Below are 13,495 nucleotides of genomic sequence, written 5' to 3' on the forward strand. Positions count from 1 at the left end.
ATGTTTGAGACATTTATATTTCCTTTTCTGTGAACTTTCATATCCTTTATCCTTTTTTTTTCTTGCTGAGTTTTAGTCATTAATTGGTAGGAGCTCTTTTAGATATTAGGGAAATTAACTCTTTAGGAAGTGAATTGCAGATATTTTTTCCAGTTTGTCATTTGCTTTTTGGCTTAGGTTGTGTTGGTTTTTTTGCCATACATTTTTAAAAATAGAATTTATCAATCTTCCAGATTTTATATCATAGTAGAAAGATCTTTTATACTCTGAAGTTATAAACAAATTATTTTATGGTTTTATTTTTTACATTTCAGTCTTTGACACATCTGGAATTTATCCTAGTGTAGAGTGGGGTATGGATCCAATGTTTTTTTCTAGATGGCCCATTTGTCTGGTTGGGAACTTTTTACTGGTGTCATTCTTGGCTTGCCCTCCACATGCACATGGATCACATTTCTGTTTGCCTAGCCCACAGATCACAACTCAGATGCCTGTAGAGACTAGGCAGGTTACATAAAAGCGTGAAGAGTGCCAGTGGGGAGTAAAGCCAACTGGAAATGGGATGGCATTCTTTTCTAAAGAGGGCAGCCACTGCCCACCGCCTGCTGATTCCTCCCTTGCAGGAACGCGGCAGGGCCCAGGGTTGCCAAATCTTTGTCAAGAGAAGCTGGAAATCCAGATTTTTATGGGAAATCTCTTGATTTTAAAATATTAACAATTTTAAAAATTTAAACATAGCCTTGGCTAAACAAAATCTATCTTCAGGACAGATTTGGATCAGAGAAGGTTTCCAGTATCCATGGTGAAGAATGAAACTCCCCACTAACAACTTGACTCTCCTATAAGAAAATATAGTCAGAGTCTAGAAGTTTGACAGCCTAGTAGTCTGTAGCTGGAGTTCTGGAAGAGGAGAGAAAAGTAAAGACAGTCTATGTAAGCCAAAGTCTTTGCCCTCACTGATGGAAAAATTAATTGGAGAAATGCAAGCATTTCACTATCCTACCTTTTATCCAAGTACATGGGAATGTAGATGTGGCCATTTATTAGACGACATTCTTGATTCAGTGGATACGTGGATTAGAAAAATGATCTCTTAAGTTTTCCAACTCTACCGTTCTGATTTTGACAAAATGGTGTGTGTTTTGGGGGAGGATAATTGCTCAGCTACTGATCTTGGAACTGAAGTGTGGCACAGAGTTATTTTTTTGCGCCCAGTTCTTACTTTCCTTTCCTCACTGCTGGGGGCTGGGGACAATCTGTTATAATTCACGTGCTCAGCATCTTTCTGGGATGAAATTGACACTAATGATAAAGTTTCCAGAGTCTATGCCTCTTCAACTCAGGAAAGCTCAAGTTCTGGGGATCGTTTTGGGTCGCTAATGAGTATGGCTGGCCCCTAGGGCGGATCCAGGTTTTATGGGACGTGCCACCTACACAATTTGGAGGACACCATTAAGAAAACAAAAAATACCTTTGGGAACTTTTACAGAAACGATATGATTTTGTGAAAACACAGGGGCCCGTGCAAGTGAAGGACCTTTAAGTTCAGGCTTGATTAACGTCCTTGTCACCTGCCTTTTGTGGCCCTGATGTGTACTTCGGCGTCCCCACACCAGGCACCGAGCTGTGTACAGTACAAACACGTTAACGGGGAACAGCCGGGAGCCCCTTCTCTCCACGTCCTTACACCGCCTGCGGGGCCGCAGCCCAGGCTCCAGGCGCGAGGAGGGTGGCCGCAGTCCGGATCGTGTCGGGAAGGGCGAGAGGAGCGCGGTGCGTAACGCTCAGCCGGCAGTCCAGGAGTCGGCCTGGAACCGGCCGGGCGGTCCCGGGAGAGGCGGCCCCGCCCCCGGCTCCCCGCCCCGCCCCCGGCTCCCCGCCCCGCCCCCTCGCACTCCCGCTCCCCGCCCCGTCCCCTCGGGCCCCCCCGCCCCCCGGCTGTCCCGTTCCCGCGCATGCTCCGTGCGGCGCTCCGCGCGCGGCGCCCAGGGTGATGCGCGCCGGCCGAGGGCGGGCCCACCGACTGCCGGACGGAGCTCGGCGGCGGCCGGGCGAGGTGTGGGCTGCCGGCGGGGCGGCGGCGGCGGCTCTGTGCGCGCCCGAGGGGCCGGCTCGCCGACGCGCGCGCCCGGTCGGCCCCGGGCCCCTGAGGTGACTCGGCCGGCGGCGGGGCGGCGCGGCCGCGGGAGGCGATGAGGGGCCGGGCCGCCGCCGTCCGCCCGCCGCGGCCGTAGCGGGAGTCGGGCCGGGGGCGAGGCCAGCCGCCCCTCGGCTGGAGCCAGACAAAGGGGAGGAGCCCCGGGAGCGGCCCGCGGCCGGCCAGGCCCAGCCTCCGAGCGGCCGGCCGCCGCGCGTCCCCGAGGAGCCGGCCGAGCCCGCTTCCTCGCGCCCTCGGCCGCGCTGGGCCCGGGGGGCGGCCCCCGATGCGGAGGCGCCGCGGCCGGGGCCATGCAGCAGGCGCCGCAGCCGTACGAGTTCTTCAGCGAGGAGAACAGCCCGAGATGGCGGGGGCTGCTGGTGCCGGCCCTGCGGAAGGTGGGTGCGGGCCGGGCCGGGAGGAGGCCGGGGCCGGGCCCGGGAGGGGACGAGGGAGCGGGCTCGGGCTGGGCCCCGCTCCGGCCGGGACGGCGCGCGGGCCCCGTGGCCTCCGGGGCCGTGTCCCGAGCGCTCGCCGGCCCGGAAGGCGGCTTGTTGTGATGGAGAAGCCGGACTGGGCGCCGCGGCCGTGTCGGCGGGCGGTTTCCGCCGGGACCCGGCTGTCGTCCGCGGGCGGGAGGTTGTGTCAGCCGGGGTCGGGGCGTCCTCTCGCCCGGGGCGCGCCCGGTGCTGTGGGTGTTCACGTGGGCGCGGTGTCGGGGAGCTGGCGTTCCCCGGACCGCTCTGGGGTCCGCCCGAAGTGCCTGCTCGCGTCCTACCTGTTTACGAGAGGTTTTCCTCCGGAGCTGGGTCACTTCCTTCACTGGGTGCAGCTCGGGATCGTTGCAGAGGACAAAAAATCAGCTCATAAAAATCAGTCTTTGAAGTTCGGGTGCCTCTCTCCGGTAAATGGTGTCCGTCTTCATCTGTGAATTTAGGTAATAATCACACTATCATTTTTATAGTAAACTCTTTTGTAAGGTCAAGACGAATTTAAAGACTGTGAGTGGTGCGGGATTAGATATCCTGCCTGCCGAACAGGGGCCTCCCTCGCCGTTGATGCAGACTTAGTCCCTTCTGTCTTTTGTGCAAAATAACCAAGGATAAATTTTAAAATAAATAAAAAATAAACATTAACTTAAAAGACTGCACTTGGAAAGTAAGTCTTCATACAATAAATTTCTGTAAATGAAAGGAAGAAGTGTATTTTAAAGGTTAAAAACATGTTCCTCAGAGTTTCAGATTTTCCATTATTTTCTTAATTCTTACCAGGAGATACTACCTCCTTTGGGCAAAACATCAAATCATGTCTTTTTAAAGAACTTGTTGGAGGTGACTGGGGCCAGCTAGACAGTTGTCGTTTCACTGGCATACTAGGTGTTAGAGTATTAGATGGACTTCCAAGGGCAGCCGGATTCTACAAGGAGAGGGGAAGGGATGGCAAGTGTGCTGATTGGTGGTAATGAACTCGGGCCTGAGCTGAAAGCCAGGGGGGAAATGCTTAGATGGTAACTGACCCTCCTGTGAGGAACTGCGCTCAGAAATGTGAGTAGGCCTGTGTTGTTGGCAGTGTGATGTAGGTATCTAACTACTTGCACTTTCTGGTAGCAAACAGTATTTGAGTATGTGTTGTATGACTTACTCAGTAGGTAGCTTTGACCCTCATGATTGTACATGCACAGCTGTAGATTTATTTCTTCACATTAGGCTGAAAACAAAGCCAGGACTAGCATCCAATCCTAGTCCATTGCTTTGAGACTATTATTTTGCATTTATATATTGTGCTTGTTTTCCTGGAACTCAGGTGCCTTGTAGATCTGTATTGCTTGATTCCACAGTTCTTGTATATCCTTTGCTTATAGAATAAATATGTCTAAGAAAATTTGGTCTTTTGAGGTGAATTGAATTCAAAAAGCAATTTCTATTTAACTTACTAATTTATGGTTGTTATAGAATTGAGGTATATTCCCATGGAAGACTTTTTTATATTTTTGGAAATTTTTCAGTCTTAGTAATTTGGGTTATGTGCAGTTATGTGGTATGTGTTTGGGTATTTGTGGTATTGCAACATATAGGTTTGAAGTGTCTGCTAAGAGTTGTAGCTCTTAATGAGCTCAGGGTTCCCTCTTTCTTGGCAAGATGTGTTAAATTCTGGTGTGTACCTGCCACCCATGCCTTTGTACAGTGAGGGTTCCTGCCATTTCTAGGGAGGCCCTGTCTTCACATGCGGAGCATCTAGAGCTTGGCTTTCTTCCTCGGTCTGACCAGACAGGTGCAGAGACTGCTGGGATTGGTCGTGGTAGCAGCAATGGTATTGGATAGACTGCTAGGATCTTTCTCCTCCAGTTGATGTTGCCCTCGATCATGTGTTGTACCTTAGCTTCATTTAACTTCTGTTGAACACTTTGTAGGTATGTGGCACCATGCTGGATACTAAGAATACAAAGATGAATAAAAGCCAAGGCCCTGCTCTAAGGTGTTTACTATCTAGACTGAAAATTCTAAACTTTGAGGTTTTGGTTTATATACATGAGATAGCAGCTGTGAGCTCAGACTTATATAAGGAATATCTGTGTGTGTGTGTGTGTGTGTGTGTGTGTGTGAGAGAAAGAGAGAGAGAGAGAGAGAGAGAGAGAGAGAGAGAGAGAGAAAGGAGCAGTGTAGTTTAATTGGCTCTGTCAGGTTAGTCTACTTGGTCTACTTGGGCGTCTTGGTGGAACCTCCAAAACTGTTAAAATATAATTTTCAGAAGGTAAAATCATGACCTTCCTGCCAGTATAAATGGACATGTGTCAGTGATTTTGAACCAGCTCGTTACTTAATGAGAGAACTCATAAGATGTGTTAAACTCACTTAATATGAAAATTTGAGGAGGTAGGTATTTATATGCAATTTAATAAGGGAATATTAAGATAAGATTGTTGGGTTAGATACAAAATTAGTTAATATCCTACAGGAACATAAACAGTATGTTTTGGATTATCTTTTCTACTGATTAGAAATTATTTGTATCTGTACCAGACAAAAATCTCTAAGTTAACCTTACAGATTTGTAAAATACAGTATGGAGTAATCAGAGGTTCAAGCACAACACTGCACTAAAAAGCACCCAGTAATCTCTTTTGCTTATTTTCAAGTTTCAGCTAATTTTTATGAAAACCAAAATATTTGTATATGTGTATATATTTGGCAAAGTTGCCATTGTTGACATTGAGAACATAAGGGATTTTTTAAAACCAACATTAAATATTCATTTCACTAGGTAGAAACAAGCATTGAAAAATAGATTTATAGAAAAATAATTTGGGAAATAGAAATGTATTGTTCTTTAACTTTTAAAATAGAACTTCACCTAGGGCATTTAAATACATACAGAACTACAAAGGTAAAGCAGAGAAAAATGACACTACTGATGGATGATACATGGGTTGTTAACATTACTGCTAAATTATGTATCTTCCCTAAAAGAGCCAGAAACGTAAATGCCTTCACCACTACTCCCCAAGAACATTGAAGCTATCATATTACTTGGGGGGAGAAAGAGCGTGGAATTTATTTGTAAATGCAGCTTATTATCTGTGTCTTTGAAATGCCTTTGGTACTTGGAGCATGTGCTATTTGGTTATATGCCAAGAAAAATCAGTGTAAGCATTCTACATATGGGAAACATGCCTTAAAATCATTTTATCAGGTTTTTAGGTCCCTGATATTTCCCTTGTAGATGGCTTTTCTGTAAGGTGTTCTTCACCAGGCTAGCCGTGGAAGAGAAAATGTCTGTTGTCTTACTATCTGTTCAAATGTCATAGGGAACTAGAAAGAGTTGGTTGAATTACTTTTTTCCTTAGTCTAATTTGATTCAGGTTCAATAGCGACTCTCCACCTCAACTGTTACAGTTTGCTCTTAGATATCTGTCTAAAATGCAAGAAGTGTGAGAGAATGTCTGAGTTAATTAATAGCAGTCTATGGCAAGGAGAAAGAAGATAGGGGGTTTTGATTTAGAAATGCTTTTGTGAAATCTGTAAGATTCTAATGTTTCTGCCTTTGTACTAATGTCTCTTGGAGCTGTTTTAGAAGATTGCACTGGATCTTTCCCGGGCCCAGAAGAAAAGTATGGGGTGCTTTGAGAAAATAAAATTAGTGTCACTGATATGAGAGGGTCAAAGAAGGCTTCTCTAAGGCAGTAACATTTGTGCTGAGTTCTGGAGGATATATTCACATATTTATTGAGTACCTCCTATGTGCCAGGCATTATTCTTGATACTGAGGCTGTATCAAGGCCCCTGCTCTCATAAAGCTTCCATTCTAAGTGGCTGGGAGAGGCCTGGGAGAGACAGACAATAAAGAATAAACAGTTATCTGAAGGATCAGTAGGAATTAACACAGAAAGGAGGAGAAAGGATTTGAGGCCCAGGGAAAGATAGGAACACGACTTGTTTTAAAGAACCGAGACTAAGTGAACAGAAGGGAATGAGGCTAGTTGGGAGACTGCAGGTAGATCAGGTTAAGGTCTCTACCTGAGAATAGGAAGTCCTGTAGGGTTGTTTATGTAACAAAGTAATTAGATTAACTTGATCAGAATTGCTGTTTGAAAAGATCGCTCCAGCTGAAAGCTGGAAACAAATAGGACATCCTATGATTTTTGTGACATGAGGCCCGTTCTGGATTTCCCAAAGCCACTGAATATAACAGTAGAGCCTCAGGGAGTCATTTGGAATTATTCCAAACTAATAATGACCCAAACTGACCCAGGGGGTTCAGCCAGAACTGGATGAGCATTAGGAATGCATTTTAACTTGCTGCATTTAGCTCCCTGTCAGCCATGATTTAGTAGTCTTCTTCTATTTTCAGTTTAATTTTGGTATGGTATATTTGGAGCAATAATATTCCATTTAAGTGTTTTATGCTGAGTATCCAAAGCATTACCTGTGTTACCACTTGGCATAAATCAAGTATATGTCTTTTATATTAACCATGGCCTCTCTTTCAAGGGAACAGTAGTTTGATTATATCCTCTGTTAGCCTGCGTATTTGAATCAGGAAGGAATTTTAATGGAACTAATGGATCTAGCATTATCTCATGTAGTCACGTTAAAAATTAACAACCTAAAATTCTTTTCTTTTTTTACATAAGAACATATGGGAGTAAGTAGAAAGCTTTTGAAATGTATAAAGTGTAATACACTTCACATTTTAATGTGTGGAGATGAAGCAACACAATGAAAATCACATTAAGGTCTAGAAATGAGCACTAGCATTGTCTCTTCCAAGTAAAGTTTTCAGTACCCCAGTTTTCTTCCTTAAATCACTTTGTAAACTCAAACCCTACCTCTTCCTTGCATAGCACTTTGTAATTCTTTCTTAACTGACCCATTAACAACATTTGGCAGTTGATCTCTTCTCCTTGAAATCCTTTTCTCCCTTGGCTTCCAGATTGGCAAACTCTGCAGGTTCTCTCCCTGTCTGGCTGTTCCTTCTAGGTCTTCTCCTTTGTTGATTCCTCCTCATCTCCGGACTGCATCCTCCTAACCTCTCCAGGGCTTAGTCTTTGGTCTTCTATTTCTCTTTGCAGTCATTTCATAGAGATCCCGCCCCAGCCTCATTGCTTCACATACCATCTGTATCTGATGATTTCCAAATTTATATTTCTGGCTCGTACCTCTCTCCTGAACTTGGATATCCAACTTCTTTCTTGATGCTTCCACAAAGATGTATGATAGGCATCTCAGCCAATACTGAGCTCCTTCTCTTCCCCCCAAAACGTGCTCCTTTTGTAGTATTTCCCATATCAGTAAATGGCTGCTCCATCGTTCTTGTTGCTCAAAATAAAATTCTTGAGTTATTCTTGAATCCTGTGTTTCTTTCATAACCCATATCTAATCTGTCAGCAAATCCTTTTAGCTCCACTTCAAACTATAGCTATATTCAGTTACCATTTCTTACTCTTCACTTCTAGCACCTGGGACCAAGTCTTCATCGCCAATCTCCTGGAGTATTAAAATAGCCTCTGGCTGGTCTCTCTTCTACCCTTGCCCTATTCAGTCTTTTCTCAGTGCAGTAGAGATAAGTGACATCATGCCATTCCTCTATTCAGAGCTCTCTCAGTGCTTCTCAAAATAAAAGTACAAGTCCTCCCGATGGCTTGCTGCAGTGTGGTGCTGCCCTCCGCCTGTACCACTCTGACCTCATTTACTACTGTCCCTTTTTTGGTCTCCTCCTGCCCAACATGGGCTTCCTGGTATCTACAACACACAGATAATGTTCTAGTCTCAGGGCTTTTGTACTTGCTGTTTTTTCTGCCTAGAACAACCTTCCCACGGATAAAAAACACGACTGGACCCTTTACCTCCTTTAAGTCTTGAGACAAACATCATCTTCTCAAAGAGGCCTTCCCTTGCAGCCTGTCTAAAACTGCGCATCCCCTGCCTCCTGAACATTCCTATGTAGATGTTCACAGCATGACCCATTGTGAGCTATATCATCTTCCATAAACTGTGTCTCCAGTATAAATGATGTACTCGGTTCTCAAGCCAGAAACCTCATCAGATCCTTCCCTTCCCTCTCACTCCAGGCTCACATCTAATCAACACGGAGTCTTGATTCTTTCTCCTAAATTAGGAGTTTTCTAACTTTTTTTTCTGTGTATCCCCAAAAGAATATTTTAAAATTTGCACATTTTTATGTTGACATCTAAACGTTTTCATCGTTAAGTTCAAATAGTTGTAGAGGATGTAATTTTATATATATTCTAAATACTAACAACTCCATAAGTCTTTTTTTTTTTTTTTTGGTGAGGAAGATCAGCCCTGAGCCAGTCCTCCTCTTTTTGCTGAGGAAGACTGGCCCTGAGCTAACATCTGCGCCGATCTTCCTCCACTTTATGTGGGAGGCCGCCACAGCGTGGCCTGACAAGCGGTGAGTCTGTGCGCGCCTGGGATCCGAACCCCTGGCCGCCAGGAGCGGAACGCACACACTTAACCACTACGCCACGGGGCCGGCCCCTCCGTCAGTCTTTTAAATGTATCCAGTGAAATCTAAATACCATAACAATTTGATACTCACCATTCATCCTTTTAAAATATACATGGCAAAGTGCTTTTTTAACATTTGGAAATTTTACATCTCTCTCTTTTTCCTGTGAACTTTTCATTCCATTTCCCCCATGTAATTATATTCTAGTATAATATTTTTATGTTTAAAAGTCTTTGTGGGGCCGACCCGGTGGCGCAGGCAGTTAAGTGCACACGCTCTGCTGAGGCGGCCCGGGGTTCGCCGGTTTGAATCCCGGGCGTGCACCGACGCACTGCTTGGCAAGCCATGCTGTGGCGGCATCCCATGTAAAGTGGTGGAAGATGGGCATGGCTGTTAGCCCAGGGTCAGTCTTACTCAGCAAAAAAAGAGGAGGATTGGCAGATGTTAGCATCTGCCACAAAAAAAAAAAATAAGTCTTTGTGGTTGTTTTTTGGTGAGGAAGATTGGCCCTGGGCTAACATCCGCAGCCATCTTTCTCTACTTTATATGGGATGCCACCACAGCATGGCTTGATGAGCAGTGCTTAAGTCCATGCCCGGGATCCAAACCTGTGAACCCTGGGCTGCCAGTGCGGAGCGTGCAAACTTAACCACTATGCCGCAACTTCATCACTATGCCGCTGGGCCGGCCCTGGTTTAAAAATCTTTGATTGATCCCTCCTTTGTATTTATACTTCTTTGCAACAAAAAAGTCTACGTATTGAATTTTTAAAAATTCTCCAATGAGAGGGGCTGGCCCCGTGGCTTAGTGGTTAAGTGTGCGCTCTGCTACTGGCGGCCTGGGTTTGGATCCCGGGCGTGCACTGACCCACCACTTGTCAGGCCATGCTGAGGCGGCGTCCCACATACAGCAACTAGCAGGATGTGCAACTATAACATACAACTATCTACTGGGGCTTTGGGGAGAAGAAGGGAAAAAAAGGAGGAGGATTGGCAATAGATGTTAGCTCGGGGCTGGTCTTCCTTAGCTCAGGGCTGATCTCCCTCACGAAAAAAAAATTCTCCAATGAGAAATGTTTAAAACCTTTAAGGCTTTAAAACCTTTCTTTTGGGTTGAATTATTAGTAGGATGTAGTTGATCAAAAGAACATAAATGTCATGAATTTTGAAAAATTAATAATCATAAAGCTTTATTGAATATGCATTACTTAATGACATCTGTGTAGCTGTTTGATTGTTTTTAAATTAGCTCATGTTTCATGGGTGGATATTACTTATTGCTGGAATGAGAAGGGGTCTTGCTGGAGTGAATCAGGATTCAGCATCAGTTCTATTCTGTTTTCCATTTCCGTAGATGTAAGCCCTAAAGAACCATTGTTAACATATTAAATAGAAGAAAAATTTGAAGCAATCAGACTCATTATTGAAACTTCTTTCAAATTATATGCCAAAAATTATATTGTGGTCTATCAAAAAAGTGATTCTTAATGATCTATCAGCCAGCAACTCTTTTAGGTTCTCCTTCAATTTTGTTTAAAGCAAAAAGTTAGAAACCACCTGACTTGCAAAATGATTTGTTACCTGGTCTTTAGAGTTATTCACTTTTTCATTTTCTAGCTTTTCCAGAACTTGTCAAATGGCTAATAATTAGAACTGTTACTTTTTCTCTTTTTTACTTAGCAGTACTTTGTTTAGTCCAATGTATCCAAGAAAGATTGGGAAAATAAAAACAGTATTAACTTCAGTACACCTTATGCATGACAATATTTATGGATAAATGTATTTTACCTTATCACATTCTTTAAACATTTTCATTGAATTCTTGGAGCTGTAGATTTAGCTCATTGTATTAGTTTTTAGTTGCTGCATAACCAGTTATCAAAACCTTAGTGGCTTAATACAACACACATTTATTATCTCCCAGTTTCTGTAAGTTGGAAGTCCAGGTACAGCTTAGCTGGGTTCTCTACTTAGGGTCTCACAGGCTGAAATCAAGGTTTTGGCTGGGGATGTGGTCTCATCTGAGGCTTGGGGTCCTCCTCCAAGCTTGTGTGGTTGTTGGCAGAATGCATTTCTTTGCAGTTGCATGTCTCAGGCCCTTAGCTCCTAGAGGCTGCCCATTCCTTGCCTCATGACCCTCCCTGTAACATGTCAGTTTGCTTCTTCATGGTCAACAGGATGCATTGCTGCTCTTTCTTGTCTCACTTCTTGACCCTCTTTTAAAGGCCTCACTGGATTTAGGTCAGGCCCACCCAGGCTAGTCTCCCTTTTGATTAACTCAAAGTCAACTGATTACAGACCTTGGTCACCCTTGCCATATATGGTAACCTAGTCACAGGAGTGATATCCCATCCTATTCACAGGTCCTGCCCACACTCAAGGGAAGAGGAGTATACAGGGCTTGTATACGTGGGGTGGGAATCTTGGGGGCCACCTTAGAGAATCTTAGATTTTATGGAAAATATCCACCACGTGACCTAATTGGTAAGGTCAGGTTTAGTTGTCAAGCCAACCAGCGTAATCATATGTATCTTCTTTCTGACAAAGTCTGACTTACTTTTTCAATTCAAATGAATATATTAATACATGTCACATGCCAACCATGTCACTTCTGAATTCTAATTGTAGGATAGAAAGATAGATAAGGTGTGAAAACTTCTAATTTCTTCTCCTGAATGAAATAAGGTAATGTCGCCTTTAGTATTTCATAAAGTTGCTTTCTTTTCTTTGTTCTCATAAGCTTTTCCCCTCATCAGGATGTGGTTTTTGACAATAGGCTAGGAGATGAAAGAAACAAGGTACTTAAATGAAAAATATTTATATTTGTGTGTTTCGTGTCCTAGAATTAATTAATTTATTTATTGCACCCCAGGGCAACACACCATAGTGAGATTCAGGATGAATATTGCAGGGAAGTGGGAGGGGGGCTGTTGGGAAGGAGAGGTGGAAAAGGAGAACCCCCTTTACTCCTTGAGTGCAGGCACCTTGGTGGCAGATCTTGAAGAGTGTGTCTGGTAGTTTTGGCAGTATGCTGAAGGACTTGGGTATTTGGCCTAGGGAGTCTTGATGATGGAATAGAACATATTTGGTGATAGTGATCTTTTCCCAGTTCACAGGAAAAAAGCGCCAATATTATTATTTTTTTTAATTTTATTTTTCTCTTGTAAGTTTTTCTTAAGTCTCTGGTGCCTGCTGCTTGTTTACTTGCTAGTGAGTAGTGGAAGATTGTAAAATAGATGAGCAAGAGAGAGGTTTTACAGGGAAAACAGCTTGTGATACTTTTTGTTTTTTCTTACAAACATGCCTGTAGTTTTAAGTTTTGTAGTCATTTTACTAACATTTTTCCTGCTTACTATGATGAAATGTAAGTATCTAATATTTCGTGTTCTGCTAAGAGCACTGTGACTTCCAAATGCTCTGGTGCTGAACTAGGTTGAGAACCCACAGATCGAGCCTGCACGTTCTTGGCTTTGCAGGCTGATGGGGTGCCTGTACGGGAAGGTACTCACAGATCTATACCATTTCATTCTAGGCAAGGGAAATTTTAATGAAGACAGTTTCAGCCTCAGCTAGTAGTCTTTCCTACATGTTTAGATTATTTTATGGTGAGCCCTCACCTGAGTGTTGAGCCAAATAGAATGAGATTCTTGGCCTGTACTTATCTGCAGTTTAAATAAACCTACATTGAAAACCTGTCAAGAAATCACCTAATTAAGAGTACTGACTCTAAGTGAGAAGTGAATATTCACAGAAAGTGGGAATAGAGGAGCACAGAGCAGGAATCCCTCATTTATAATGTTATGTGGGATAACTGAGTCTCCAGGTGCATATCCAGTGAGATAAAAACAAATTTCATGGAGTTCTTAATTTTTCTCAGTCCCTAGAGTTCAGCGAGGCCAAGAAATCTGTTTGCTACCATGCGTTTATTGATTTAACAGGTATTTATTGAGTGCTTTCTTTATGTGAGCATGACACTAGGTTACCTGTGTGTCAGGAATAAAGGGGTGGGGAAATAGGAGGAAACCAAAAACATAGGAAACGGTTCCTGGCCTTGATGGGCTTAGAGCGTACAACAGTGGTTTAATTCTTGATTATACACCCTATCAGAAAAGTACCACTGTAGAATATTATACTTTTTATACTATTTTTAACAACTTTATTGGGAGTATAATTGACAGACAATGAACTGCACGTATTTAAACTGTGTAGTTTGATAAGTTTTTATGTACACAAACATCAGTGAAACCATCACAATGAAGATATTGAGTATATCCTTCAGCCCCATAAATTTCCTCTTGACTTTCTATAATTCTCCCTCCCCCCCTTCCCCATTCCTCATCCCCAAGCAATCACTGATCTGCTTTACATCACTACAGATTGCGTTTTCCAG

General features: G+C 43.7%; 1 protein-coding gene across 3 annotated transcripts in view; it reads left to right on the forward strand.

Moving 5' to 3' along the window:
- Window positions 1-2,071: 2,071 nt before the first annotated feature.
- Window positions 2,072-13,495, forward strand: part of SOS2 (SOS Ras/Rho guanine nucleotide exchange factor 2) — a 93,657-nt gene continuing 82,233 nt past the window's right edge. For all 3 annotated transcript variants that reach the window (XM_058540613.1, XM_058540615.1, XM_058540616.1), the window contains exon 1: window positions 2,072-2,535. In XM_058540613.1, coding sequence (XP_058396596.1) covers window positions 2,449-2,535 — 87 coding nt within the window. In that variant the 5' untranslated portion in view covers window positions 2,072-2,448. The remainder of the gene's footprint in view (window positions 2,536-13,495) is intronic.

Source organism: Diceros bicornis, chromosome 5 (assembly GCF_020826845.1).
Source record: "Diceros bicornis minor isolate mBicDic1 chromosome 5, mDicBic1.mat.cur, whole genome shotgun sequence".
Lineage (NCBI taxonomy): Eukaryota > Metazoa > Chordata > Mammalia > Perissodactyla > Rhinocerotidae > Diceros > Diceros bicornis.